At 39.7% G+C, this 14,017-nt stretch overlaps 1 protein-coding gene across 1 annotated transcript in view; it reads left to right on the plus strand.

Moving 5' to 3' along the window:
- LOC133992670 (myosin light chain kinase, smooth muscle-like) overlaps positions 1-14,017 on the plus strand; it is an 80,999-nt gene that overhangs the window by 9,191 nt on the left and 57,791 nt on the right. The window contains 11 exon segments of the mRNA XM_062431356.1: positions 364-529; positions 3,581-3,788; positions 6,070-6,115; positions 6,731-6,887; positions 7,329-7,494; positions 7,599-7,620; positions 8,799-9,075; positions 9,295-9,368; positions 9,563-9,663; positions 9,745-9,954; positions 10,188-10,344. Coding sequence (XP_062287340.1) covers positions 410-529; positions 3,581-3,788; positions 6,070-6,115; positions 6,731-6,887; positions 7,329-7,494; positions 7,599-7,620; positions 8,799-9,075; positions 9,295-9,368; positions 9,563-9,663; positions 9,745-9,954; positions 10,188-10,344 — 1,538 coding nt within the window. The 5' untranslated portion in view covers positions 364-409.

Raw genomic sequence — 14,017 nt, forward strand, 5'->3', positions numbered from 1 at the left:
CTACTTTCATGCTTCATATCTGTTAATCCCTCGTAACACACACACACACACACACACACTCACTCATTCACACACACACACACACACACACACACACTCATTCACACTCACTCATTCACACTCACTCACACACACACACACACACACACACACACACACATTCTACATCTAAGTTTTGCAGGTCTGTAGAATTAAAGAACATTAATGTCCATATTTACATTATTACTTGTTATCTAAAACAGCAGGTGCAGTTTTTATTGTCTAATATTGTGAAATACTAAAACATTTATATGATTTATCAGTTTTTAATGGCAGTTAAATGAATGAAATGTTTATATTTTATTAGTTTTTTCTCTCTGACAGCAGGATGAGTGACGTCCGGTTTGCTTCAGCTTCCTCCTCTGTCGCCATGGTAACAACAGGCCCATTACCAGGATGCAGTTCCCTCAGCAACGAGCCTCCAGCCTTCGTTCTGCCTCCACGCAATGCCCGAGTCTCTCTGGGAGCGGACGCTCGACTGGAGGGAAAGGTGGGATGCTTCTGACTTACAGTTTATCTGAATTCATCTGTTCCTCCAACGTGATTTTATCATCGTAACATCAGTCCTGCCTTTAATGAGCTCATGTTTGGTGCGGTTCAGACGACTCCTGGTGTTGATGGTACGAGATGTACGGTCAGTTCTGTGCATTTTAAAGGAAGGAAACAAGATGTTTTGTCAAAAATGAAGTATAAATGAATAGTTATCACCAGGCGGGGAGTTCCGGTCCTCTGCAATGAGGCCAACGCGGAAGTAACTTAAAACTGCATTCTATCAAAAGGCCACCAGGGGGCGACCGTTTTTGTGTCAAAAGGACTTCCGTCTCTATACAAGTCAATGGAGAATTCACCAACTTCTCACTTGATTTCTAACCTCAGTAAACATTTTCAAAATGTGTTTATGGTCTCAATCGCTAGTTTAAAGCCTTCTTCAATGCAGTATGATGTTCATTTGGGACATTTTGGCCTCCTTGATTTTATATGTGACGATAAAGCAGGGTATGCATTAGGGCGTGGCTACGTGGTGATTGACAGGTTGATTGGTTCACAGGTTCAGGAGGGCGCCTCATGCTCCTCCTGATGCCCATATAAGTAGAATCCCTGTTTTTATTTTTCCCAGCATGCACCTGAAATGTTCAAGATGGCGCTGCTCAGATCCGAAACTATTGGCCTCCGAGCAGCAGTCCACAAACCAATGGGTGACGTCACGGATGTTACGTCCATTATATATACAGTCTATGGTTATCAACTAAGATGTTAAGATAATGATTGGTTTAATGTATATTAAAACTAATTTATCCTTAACTTTGAAATCGGTATGATTGAGTTTAAACTCAAAAAGAAAGTTTGGATTCAAATACAACGAATTTCCAAAATTACATTAAATATTGTTTAAATTTTAATTTGTTAGTGATTTTATAAAAAACGAACATAGTCAATATAACTTCTCTTTATTAGAGATGTTTCCAACCCTGAGTCCTTGACTAACCATTGGGTAGAATGGCCCTTATATCTTAATGCAACATGAACTACCCTTTGTATAAATAGTATAACTATATAGAAAACTTCTGCTATCTTCATTTTAAGTGGAAGTGAAAAAAGGTTCAAATTCAAAATGTAAAATGTCCTAATGATAAAAAAAATGAGGTACAGCAAAAACAGTGTCTGTCACACCTCAAAGAGAGGAGAGGAAGACATGAGATTAAAGAGAAGAGCATGAGAGATAAGAGGGATTAACATTTCTTCAGTCTTGTGATCAGTTGACCTGACAGAGTTCATTAATGAAGTTATTGTTTGGTATATTTCCTGTTTAACTGCGTTCTGCTCCGTTTGTTTATGTCAGCTTTCACTTTGTTCATCATTCACTTTTTATACTGTTTTTTTTTTCCATCTACAACTGCTTTTCATTTTCTTTTACCAGCTTTAGAACAAACAACTCAATAACTTCACGTTTTCATGCCAACAGTATTGTTTTTGGTTTTGTTTGGCGGTGTCCCAAATTACACTGATTCACCCACTGACAATGTCCTTATGAGCTATCAGGACATTGTGGTGAGACATTGTGGTGAAACCCGTTTATATGGAAAGGGCATGAGGAGGCAGAGGAGGAAAAAAAGAAAGGAGGGAGTTAATAACAGGAGAAGGTAGAGAAAGAAAAAGAAAAGGAGACAGGATGCATCCTGATCTTGTGACTCAGTGGGGCGTTCAGGGTCTGTGTATCCAGAATCCCACAGCGCCTGAACGCAGCATCAGTCCACACCAAGAAGGGACAAGATTAATTGAGCTGCAAGGCCTCATGGGAATTGTGGTTAAAGCCTTCAAACAGTTGAAACATCTGCCCGCCACATGCTGCACACACACACACACACACACACACACACACACACGCACACACGCACAAAAGATGCTGATGCTGAATATTGTGTTAGTTGCAAAGTACATGTTCACAACCAGCAGCGTTATGTAGTGTTGTAGTAATGAAGACGGGTCTTCAGACCACATTTTAAAGAATGTGTAAAGTGAGTTCAGACATTTTCTTTTAAACACATTAAATAGGTCATAAATCTATTTCTAAAAAAGGTGTAAAAAGCATTTTAACCATTTAGATTTGAATTGTGGAGCTAGACTTCACAAACTGATAGCATGAAAGCAATGTAAAAAAGTTACGTTAGCAATAAACAAGTGACGTTTGAGATGAAGAGTAACGTTAGCATTAAAAAAATAACATAAGTATGAAAAAAGCAATGTTAGAATTAATGTTGGTTGAGCTTGATCTCTCAGAAATATGTGACGATGGCAACGACTTCTTAACACTGAATTCCGTGATGGGACACGCAATGTGTCAAAGTTACGTGTCCCCATCACGGAATCCTCTTTCGTGGTGGACACACGGATTCCCCGGTTCAACAACATCACGTAGTGGGCGGTAATTACTACTGTTTTCTAATCTATAAATCTTTTATTTAATCGTTATATTTAATAGTCATTTAACTGAATTTATTATAGTGCATTAAATACGATTTTTTTGTTGTCTAAAAAACAGGTTGTGTTTGATATAACTGTCATTTTGGTGTAATGAGGTAGTTATATTTATTACAGCTGGACTTTACCTTTACGTTATTAAAAAGGGAAATACTGTCCTCTTTTAGCATTTTACCACATGAATAATAATATAATCAATAGTTTTATAGGCTGTTATTAGAATGAACCAATAAAGAGAATTCCCATTGATTTTACATTGGTATTGTTTCCGTGATGGGAACACGTACATTTCACACATTGCGTGTACTAACCACGAAATTCAGTGTTAGCAGGGGTCGTGCTCCTGTCACGTATTTCTGTGAGATCAGGTTGTGTTGGTTATATTATTGAACACTATCATTGAAAAGTAACGTTAATATTAAACAAGTAACGTTAGAGTTATAAAAGTAGCTTTTATAAAGAAGTTAGCAGCTAGCATTAGCATTAGCAAAGTGCAGAAAAAAATGGAGTAGGATCCAAATTAAAAAGTAACGTTAGCTTTTAACACTTCTCTGTCTTTCAGGTGCGAGGTCATCCTGAGCCCCAGATCACATGGTACAGGGACGGCAGGGCTGTGATTGGTGGAGAGCGCTGTGTCATGGAGAGAGGTGGACGGGGCACCTTCAGCATGCTGGTGGGCGGAGTCAGAGAAGAAGACCTGGGCTGCTACACCTGCCAGGCAACCAATCAGGCGGGGAGCCGTCAGGTTACTGTGGAGATCCTTCTGGAAGGTTTGAACTCTGTAATACTACTAATACTACTACTACTACTATTAATACTACTTCTACTACTACTATTACTACTACTTCTACTACTACTACTATCAGTAGTACTACTACTACTACTACTATCACTACTACTATTACTACTACTACTTCTAACACTATCAGTACTACTACTACTACTGCTACTATCAGTACTACTATTACTACTACTACTTCTAACACTATCAGTACTACTACTATCACTACTACTACTGCTACTGCTGCTACTAATACTACAACCTGATCTCACAGAAATATGTGACAGGAGCACGACCCCTGTTAACACTGAATTTCGTGGTTAGTACACGCAATGTGTGAAATGTACGTGTCCCCATCACAGAAACAATACCAATGTATGTATTTCGTGGTGGACACACGGATTCCCGGTTCATTCTAATAACAGCCTATAAAACTATTGATTATATTATTATTCATGTGGTAAAATGCTAAAAGAGGACAGTATTTCCCTTTTTAATAACGTAAATGTAAAGTCCAGCGGTAATAAATATAATAACTACCTCATTACACCAAAATGACAGTTATATCAAACACAACCTGGTTTTTAGACAACAAAAAAATCGTATTTAATGCACTATAATAAATTCAGTTAAATGATTATTAAATATAACAATTAAATAAAAGATTTATAGATTAGAAAACAGTATTAATTACCGCCCACTACGTGACGTTGTTGAACCGGGGAATCCATGTGTCCACCACGAAAGAGGATTCCGTGATGGGGACACGTAACTTTTACACATTACGTGTCCCCATCACGAATGTAGTAGAACAGCAACTACTACTACTATTACTACTACTACTACTACCGCTGTTACTAATACTACTAATTCTACTACTACTACCGCTAGCTGACTCCCATTCAAAAAACTTCAGCTTCTCTCTTGAAACACTGAGTCAGTCATTGTTTACAGCAAGTCATTCTGGTCTTAGTCTCTACATTCAGGCCCTCTAATAAGTGTGCTGGTGGTCATTTTGGAAAATTATTGCTTCAAATGAAGACTTATAGAAGCTTTGATGCCAGCTGAATGATTGATGGCTGTGATTGACAGTTTGCTCACCTGTTGCTCCGTAACTTTATTTTACTGAGTTTAATGTGTTTCCAGAGCATGAAAGGCAACACATGCTTCTTATTTGGAAGGTCTTGGCTCCAAACAGCAAAGATGCCACCAAATATAAGCTGCAACTCTGGGCTTCAAACTGGCTCCAATATAAACTGAGCTTCAATTATACCCTAGTTCCTCCTGTGGAAATGCAGGTAGCAAGAAGCGTTTCAAACAATGAGGTTGAATTGTATCAAATGCAGATGAAAATGCAGGAAAAGAGCTGTGGCATGTGTTTCAGGTTTGTGGAGGTGTTTGGAGAGGAGATGCTTCTAACACTGTTAACTCTGACTTCATTAATCCTGCAGTTTCCAAACATGACCTCAGCGATATTCCTCATAAAACCTTGTCCATGTGTGTACCGCCGTTATTCAGTGCAGCGAGCCGGCTTAAAGGTTTAGAGTTTACTGCGTCGTAAACAGCTCGATGGGGGCTTCCTGTTTTCTAAACACAACCAGACGGAGCCGGTATCTTTCCCCGTGTCGAACCTCTGCAGCAGCTTTCTTCAGACACAGTTGACACTTTAAAAAAAAAATTATGTTTTCGGGCTTTTTTGCCTTTATTGGACAGTTGGTTGCAGAGAGGCCGAAAGGAAACAAGGGGAGAGAGACAGGGACCCTATTATTAATATTACTTTAAAGAAACTTTTTTTTAAAAAGTTGTTCTTTTTGGCCATTTTGTCTTTATTTGTTTAGTAATAGCAGAGAATCAGACAAAGAGGGTGATGACCTGCAGCAAAGCTTCCCAGCAGGAATCCCTTTAAATACCTTATTCATGCCAATATTAACAATAAGACAATAAATAATAAATAAATAAATAATAAATCACCTGACTCATTACAAGTGCATTTGGCTGAATGCAATAGTAACTGAGGGACGGTGAGTGTAAATGTCTCTTTTATGTGTAATGGAACAATGTGTATTTTTTTTTACTTATTGTATTGTTTCATCCGTCTTTTAATCTATTAATCGCTATTCTATACCTATGATCAATACTGGAATACTGTTTGCATTATTGTGCAAAGAATGATGAAAATAATCATATAACTACAAAAAAGGGAAAGAAAGAAAAAACAACTTTAAATGCGAAATTCTTCTAAACTCTAATGGGTTTTTTTCCACCTGCAGAAACTTCTGGGAAAAAATATGGCTTCCCGTCCTCCATGAAAACAGGGTGAGCTCTTAAAGTATCTGTCTTCTCCTCCTTAAAAGAAATACCAATACGACAATGTAAAAATACTCCTTTAAACGTTAAAGTCCTGCATGAAAAACCTGCCAACAGTAAAAGTACTGCAGTATTATAGTGATGTAGTATGCAGTATTACAGTAAAAGTACTGCAGTATTATAGTGATGTAGTATGCAGTATTACAGTAAAAGTACTGCAGTATTATAGTGATGTAGTATGCAGTATTACAGTAAAAGTACTGCAGTATTATGATTGATGTAAAAATGTAATGTAAAAAAAAGCAAAACAAATAGGAATTTAAAGTGGATTTAAAGTGCCCTTTGAAGTCAATTGGTTTAAATCCAATAAACTGAGAAAATTAAAGGGAATTATGACTATTTTCCTAAAGAAATTGGGAATTGTGTATGGTTGAGTTGAGTTCATCTCTTTGAAGTTTGTATTCTGGTACCAATAATGTGCTTTCTGCCTACTATTAGTACTCCAAAATCCCAGGAAATTATCAAATGAAAGGATCTGTAAAATAAAGCTTTATCAAAACTGTGAAAATACAACCGACCAGTTACGTGCATCAATGCTCACAGCTGTACTTTTCATGGTTCCAGGTATCGCTCTGCGGTGGAGAACAGGCCCAGTATTTGGGGTGAAAGTCCGCCAAGGTTTGTCTCCAAACCGGGTCGAGTGTTTACCAAACTGGGACAGACTGGAAAGTTCTCTGCCAAAACCACAGGACGCCCTCAACCCCAGGTCACATGGTTCAAGGTGGGCGGAGCTAAACAGACATTTCAATAGCGTCTGCGTCAAAAAATGATTTTCAATATTCATAACAAAACAAGCTTTAACTGCACAAGGAGGGAAGAAGGAAGGAAGGGAGGAAGAAAGAATGAAAGGAGGGAGGAAGAAAGGAAGGAAGGGAGGAAGAAAGAGGGAAGGAGGAAGGAAGGGAGGAAAGGAGGGAGGAAGGAAGACGGAAGGAAAGGAGGGAAGAATGAAGGAAGGAAGGTAGACGTTAGGAAAGGAAGGAGGAAGGAAGGGAGGAAGAAGGAAAGAAAGGAGGGAGGAAGAAGGAAGGAAAGGAGGGAGGAAGGAAGGGAGGAAGGAAGACGGAAGGAAAGGAGGGAGGAAGAAGGACTGTTTTGTACTTATTATGCCTTTTTTATGACGACATATGGGTCATTAATTTAATGATTGTCTCTCTTTCAGGAGGAGGCGGAGCTTCAGACTGGTGGGCGGGTCACTATGTATGAGCGCTCTGGCCTGCACTTCCTGGAGATAAAGGAAGTGTGTCTGGAGGATGCAGGAAGTTACACATGTTCTGTCAGCAACAGCGCCGGGACGGCAGCCGCCACTGCTGAGCTGAGTGTCCAGAGTAAGACGACCAATCAGGGTTACTAAAGTACTCTGATATAAAACACAGACAATCAAAGTGTGACTGAGGAGTAATTATTTCTGTCCTGATGTTTGTCCTCACAGGTCCTCCTGATGGCTCCGGCAGGTGAGTCAGTGTTCTATCGAAGGTCCTACCATCGTTATGCTGATGAGCTCAGGTGGGGAGTTCCGGTCTTCTGAAATGAGGCCAACGTGGAAGTAACTTAAAACTGCATTCTATCAAAAGGCCACCAGGGGGCGACCGTTTTGGTGTCAAAAGGACTTCCGTCTCTATACAAGTCAATGGAGAATTCACCAACTTCTCACTTGATTTCTAACCTCAGTAAACGTTTTCAAAATGTGTTTATGGTCTCAATCGCTAGTTTAAAGCCTTCTTCAATGCAGTATGATGTTCATTTGGGACATTTTGGCCTCCCTGATTTTATATGTGACGATAAAGCAGGGTATGCATTAGGGCGTGGCTACGTGGTGATTGACAGGTTGATTGGTTCACAGGTTCAGGAGGGCGCCTCATGCTCCTGCTGATGCCCATATAAGTAGAATCTGTGTTTTTATTTTTCCCAGCATGCACCTGAAATTTTCAAGATGGCGCTGCTCAGATCCGATACTATTGGCCTCCGAGCAGCAGTCCACAAACCAATGGGTGACGTCACGGATGTTACGTCCATTTTATATACAGTCTATGGATGAAACCCAGTTGTCTTATTCATAGGGAATCTTTGTGAACTTCACAATCTCAGGTTCTCGATGTTCGATTTGATTCAAAACCAATTCTTGATAGAATGAATAGTTGTTTGTATCAGTTTCTTCAGGATTTTGCAGAGTTTTGTGATTATAGCATCTAAACCTGCAGCAGCGTATTTGCAATGTTCACATGATCTTTTTCTGGTAAAATTGCGGGAAATTGGGAAAAATGCAAGCAAAGGAAAATAATGATCTTTTTAAAACTACTTGCAATGAAGACTCATGTGATCACTTCCTTGAATAAAAACGCAGACTGCATATCACAGATACAAATATAGTTTATTGCCAATTTTAATGACATTTCTGGACATGAGATCCATCAAAGTTATGTAAAATAGAAAACCCTGTACTTGAGTTCCATTTATTGTACATACATATGTGACAGTGTATACATACATATAGTATGTGTAAATTCAAGTATCTGTGAATGGGAGGAATGAACTAATAAAGGTTAAATAACTTCAGTCCTCTGTTCACCAAGAAAGTCCAAAAGAGTCCTAAATCACATCAGTGACATGAAGATTCTTCAAAATCCTGCAGGACCGTCCGACCAGCTGAGGAACCACGAACCAGGGACAGAACTCTGACAGTGGATGATAGTGCTCCCAGTGCTTCCAGTGGTCCCAGTGCTCCAAGGGCTCCAAGTGCTTCCAGTGCTCCCAGGGCTCCCAGTGCTCCCAGTGCTTCCAGTGCTCCCAGTGCTCCCACAGAGAAGCCCCTCCCTCAGCCTCGACAGGGAACCTCCTGGAGGAGCAGACAGCTCCCCCTAGTGTCTGAGAAGAAGACTTCAGCTGCTCCATCTGCTGGAATTTTTCAGGTTTGGTTGTAATTACTGAATATTTATTAACAGTAATAAACCATGAAATATAAGAAAATATACTTAAGACTATAGAATGATGGTAAGACACAGACCAGGTCAATTTGAATGTAAAATATATTTATATCAGTTTATTCTGTAAGATACAGCAGGGACACCAATACGGTTCAACCAGAGACCATTTTTTGTTGTTGTTTTTTCGTTTGTCTGCATGTCCAGTCTCCTGTGAGTCCTGCTCTGCTTCAGACCGGTCCAGTCCAGCAGACAGCAGCGGCATTAGACAGCAGCAGCAGGTATAGAAAGACATCAAACTTTCACAGAAATATCAGATCATCAGACAGAACATTAGAAGATCCTTCATAATGTTTACAATGGAAGTGATAGAGGGATAAATCCACAGTCCTCCTTCTGTGGAAACATGGATTTAAAAGTTGATCTGAAGCTAATATGAAGCTTCAGCGTCAACAGTAGTATGTGTGTGTTTCAGGGCTGTGAGGAGGTCGGGGTTGGGGTCCAGTCTGCGGTTCGAAGCCATTCCTCTGGACCAGGAGGCTACAGAGGGAGCACAGGTCACATTCACCTGTCAAGGTAATCCAGGATCAAATAAAAACCCTTGATTTGTTTTATCTTGATGAGGTCTTACCAATCTCCCCTCTCACTTGCTATCAGTCTCATCAGCTGCTGTTGCTACGGTTACATGGCTGAAGGACGGGGGTCAGGTGAAACCCGGACCAGGTCTGCAGCAGAGACAGGATGGCACCCGTCTCACCCTCAACATGGAGAGAGTGACACAGGCTGACCGCGGCAACTACAGCTGTCAGCTGATCACTGCTGATGGACAGAAGGTTACCTCTGCAACATGGACGCTGTCTGTCAACAGTAAGAACTATTATTCTCAAAGTAAGACTTCCTCTCTCTCAGGTGTGTCCTCTCTCTCTCTCTCTCTCTCTCTCTCTCTCTCTCTCTCTCTCTCTCTCTCAGGTGTGCCTTTTCTCTCTCTCTCAGGTGTGCCTTTTCTCTCTCTCTCTCTCTCTCTCCCTCTCTCTCTCTCAGTGTTTTCTCTGTCTCAGGTGTGTCTTCTCTCTCTCAGGTGTGCCTTCTCTCTCTCTCAGGTGTGTCTGGGCAGCCTCCAGTGTTCGTCAGCGCTCTGCAGGGCTGTTGTGTATCGGAGGGTCAGACTATCAGCCTGCAGGTCTCTGTTGAGGGAAAACCTGCTCCAGGTGTCAGCTGGTTGCATAACGGTCAGTACTGTCATGGTTTCACTGTGTGGTGTGAGTGTTTAGCCATAGTCTCTAACCAATAACTGATTGTTCTTGACAATTACGCAGTGATTTCCCTTCAGACAGGATGAACATCACAGGAGGAGGTGAGGAATGAAATGGCTGAAATCATGTTAACCACAGGGGAATGACAGGGTCTGGCTGGTAATAGACCTTCAGCAGGGCAGCGCCTGAGTCCTCCTCAGGGGGGCACCAGAGAGTTGAAGGAGAGTTAAAGATATCATCACTACAAACAGGAGCTGCTAACAGCTGTTTCACAGGACTTTTAATATCGAATATCGAAATTTGACCAAAACAGACATGGTGTTAAAACGTGTCTGAATAAAACAAACTGATCGGTGCTTCTTCCTGTCTGATGCTCAGTAACAGATAACATTACTGACACAGACAGAACGTTACTGAATGACAATGCTTCATATTAATTATTAGCCAAGCGTGATGCATCAGTCATTAGTTCAGTTGTCCATCTTTCAAGTTATCATTTAGTTTGATTTGTTGATGAAAAATGAGAAACGTTTCATCAAAGTTACTGTTAATTTATTTTCAGTCTTGTTTTCTTTGTGGTAAAATATTTTGCTGAATGTTTGACGGTTCTTTGTTTCAGATTTAGAACATGTAGTTTAGAGAAAGTAGTTTTATATCATACTTTACTATGACTGTATATCAGGTTGTAGTAGTGTTGCTGTGTACGGTGAGTATTTACTTTAATGTCTTTATGTCTATACTATAAATGTTTACACTCATTTTATAGTGCAGTAGTGGTTGTCAATGTGATGCCTGCAGAGAAACTGCACTGAGGATCCTGAGCTCCTGAAATAGGCTCTCATGAACCTGTGATGAATATTGAAGAGGAAGCTCAGTGTGTGTTGGACTGAAAGCTCCTGTAGAGGGCAGCAGAGACTCTGAAGAGCTGATCCACTCTGAATGGAAGAGTTGGATGGCAGAGAACAAGCTGAGCTTCCCGTGTATATTTTTTATTGAATTGATTATTTCATAGATATTTTGGACAGACTCGCATATAAAGCTGTGCTACATGTTATCTCCAGTTAAAACCTCATAAAGTCTTTATCATGTAGATCCACATTTAATATAAAGCAATCTACAACCAAAACCTGCAACTGGAAACACACATTAACATGCAGCGTGTGAGCATGAACAGCAGTGAAACCTTACTGCTTGTACACGTGGGACCTTATTCAACCTCAGAATCAGCAGCTTTTATCTGACATTTGTGTCAAAAATTATTCACATGAAATCATTCATTGACATTTTGTGAAGTTTTTTTGTTTGAAAGGGTTCAATCTCAAAAATCAGTCTCAGACTCTTTGCTGCAGCCCAGTAAACACATGTTCATTCAGTATATTATGGTTATATTTAGAGTTAAATAAACAATAAAGCAGCTTTTGCTTTAGGGTGTAGCTACCTTGTGATTGACGAGTTGCTACCATGGCAACAACACTGCTTAGGTAACGTAAGGTCAGATCCACGAAAAAGGTGTAGCTATCCTGTCTTCAGTTCATGAGAGTTAATTGTAACATTTTGATCACCTAAAAAAGTATTTTTCAGTGTTTGGTTGAATTAAAAGACCCTCCAAGGAGTCCCATGTTCAGTTCTTCTGCTAAGTGGATTTTATTTGAATTGTTTTCAGGTATTAAGTAAAAATTAACATCAGCATTACGTACGTACGAAAATGTATACGTCCTTTTCAAACGATGTTACCATCACTGCTCACATACTCCCATGCATCCTTTACGTTGGCATGGATGTTAACCAATACATCCACCAGGGGGCAGCACAGAGTCAAACGTTTATGACAACAACAAACTCAAAAACAAACATGGCGACGGTGGAGGACATATAGATAATGTTCCTCTTGCATAAAAGACAAAAGTAACATCATAGATATGTTTAAAGTTTCTAACCAACTCGCACAACCTTTCCTCAAAAAGTTCCGCCATTGTTATTTTTTCTTCGTGCCTCACTAGAGCTACGCATCGGGTAGTGACAGCAACACTGCCCCCACCTGGTTTCCGGTGGTACTGCTCCGTTTGGACCGTATCTGTAAGCTTTATGGAAACGTGCAGAAATACAGACGAAATGAACGCAGAGCACGGACAGAATCATAATTCTGTAATTGTGTTACCGACCTGCAGGAAGTCTAATCCCTTATTCTGTGACATTATCTCAGTGTCTCAAATCAAGGAGGAAATAAAAGCATCGTCTAATGCCTCTGTCTTTAATCTTTAATGATGATGATTGATAACCACCTTCAACTTTTCTCATAATATTAAGACCAGGATCTGATCCTCATAATCAGTGTGTTTTCACCCCCCCCCCCCCCCCCCCCCCCCCTCCTTCTCTTAGCTAGGACTCAACTGATACTGGATTTTACGGCCCGATGCCAAAGCAGATATTATTATTATTATTATTAGATATTAGGGGACAAAAATATTCTGATATCTATATCGGCCGATAATGTTATATTTACAGAATCGATGCAATGATTCCTCAAATATGGTAAAAACACTTGTGACAGAGATATGTAATGTTTCAGTTCACTGACGTCTTTTTATACAAGAATAATAATTACCTATAAATATAAAAAACATGTATTAAGAACTTGAATTAAGAAAAAGGGGCAAATATACATAAAATGCTGCTTATTTAACTTTATGTATATACACCGAACCGTGAAGAAAAAGAAAGAGAAGAAATGGCTGTTAAAATCTTTACAAGCAGAGAAGAAAAAGCTGATCTGAAATCAGCAGAAACAACAGAGAGAGAGAGAGACAGAGAGAGGGAGGGAGAAAGAGAGAGAGAGACAGAAAGACAGATAGAGGGAAAGAGACGGAGAGAGAGAGAGACAGAGAAACAGAGAGAGAGAGAAAGAGAGAGACAGAGAGAGAGAGAGCTGCAGTGCTGTACAAACCGTTAAACAAATATGAGAGCTGGAAACCATATAAAGACAAAACATGCTGCTGCAGCGAACACACACACACACACACACACACACACACACACAGTGGATTCCCTGTTAATGCCCTTCTTGGGTCGGCTTCAGTGTTTCTGTGTGTTAATCACGGCGGGGCTGCAGAGAAAAATCCAATCAAATTATTTATTTTATTTGTACTTTTTTTCCCTCTTAATCATGTTTTAAAGTTCAGTAGTCCAGCAGTCAGGTGTCTGTATGAACCTCACTGTGATCATTCCTCCTGTTCATGCTGACTATTGAAACCTTTAAAATGCACTTAAGAGATAAAATGTGATAATAATAATAAAGTTAAAGTGTTAGGATCTGTTTTATTAAAGGTTTGCGTGTGTAGAAACGTGTGCAAACTTGACGTCACCCACAAAAAATGTGCAAGCTGATCTACTAACGCAGCGCACTGAGGTTTGCATCTTTTAACTGTGCATTTAGTACGTTTACCGTAATGAATGTAATATTAGTAGTTTACCGTAATGACTGTAATATCAGTAGTTTACCGTAATGAATGTAATATTAGTAGTTTACTGTAATGAATGTAATATTAGCAGTTTACTGTAATATTAGTAGTTTACCGTAATGAATGTAATATTAGCAGTTTACCGTAATGAATGTAATATTAGTAGTTTACTGTAATGAATGTAATATTAGCAGTTTACCGTAATGAATGTAATATTAG

The sequence above is a fragment of the Scomber scombrus genome, chromosome 13 (assembly GCF_963691925.1).
Source record: "Scomber scombrus chromosome 13, fScoSco1.1, whole genome shotgun sequence".
Classification (NCBI taxonomy): Eukaryota; Metazoa; Chordata; class Actinopteri; order Scombriformes; family Scombridae; genus Scomber; species Scomber scombrus.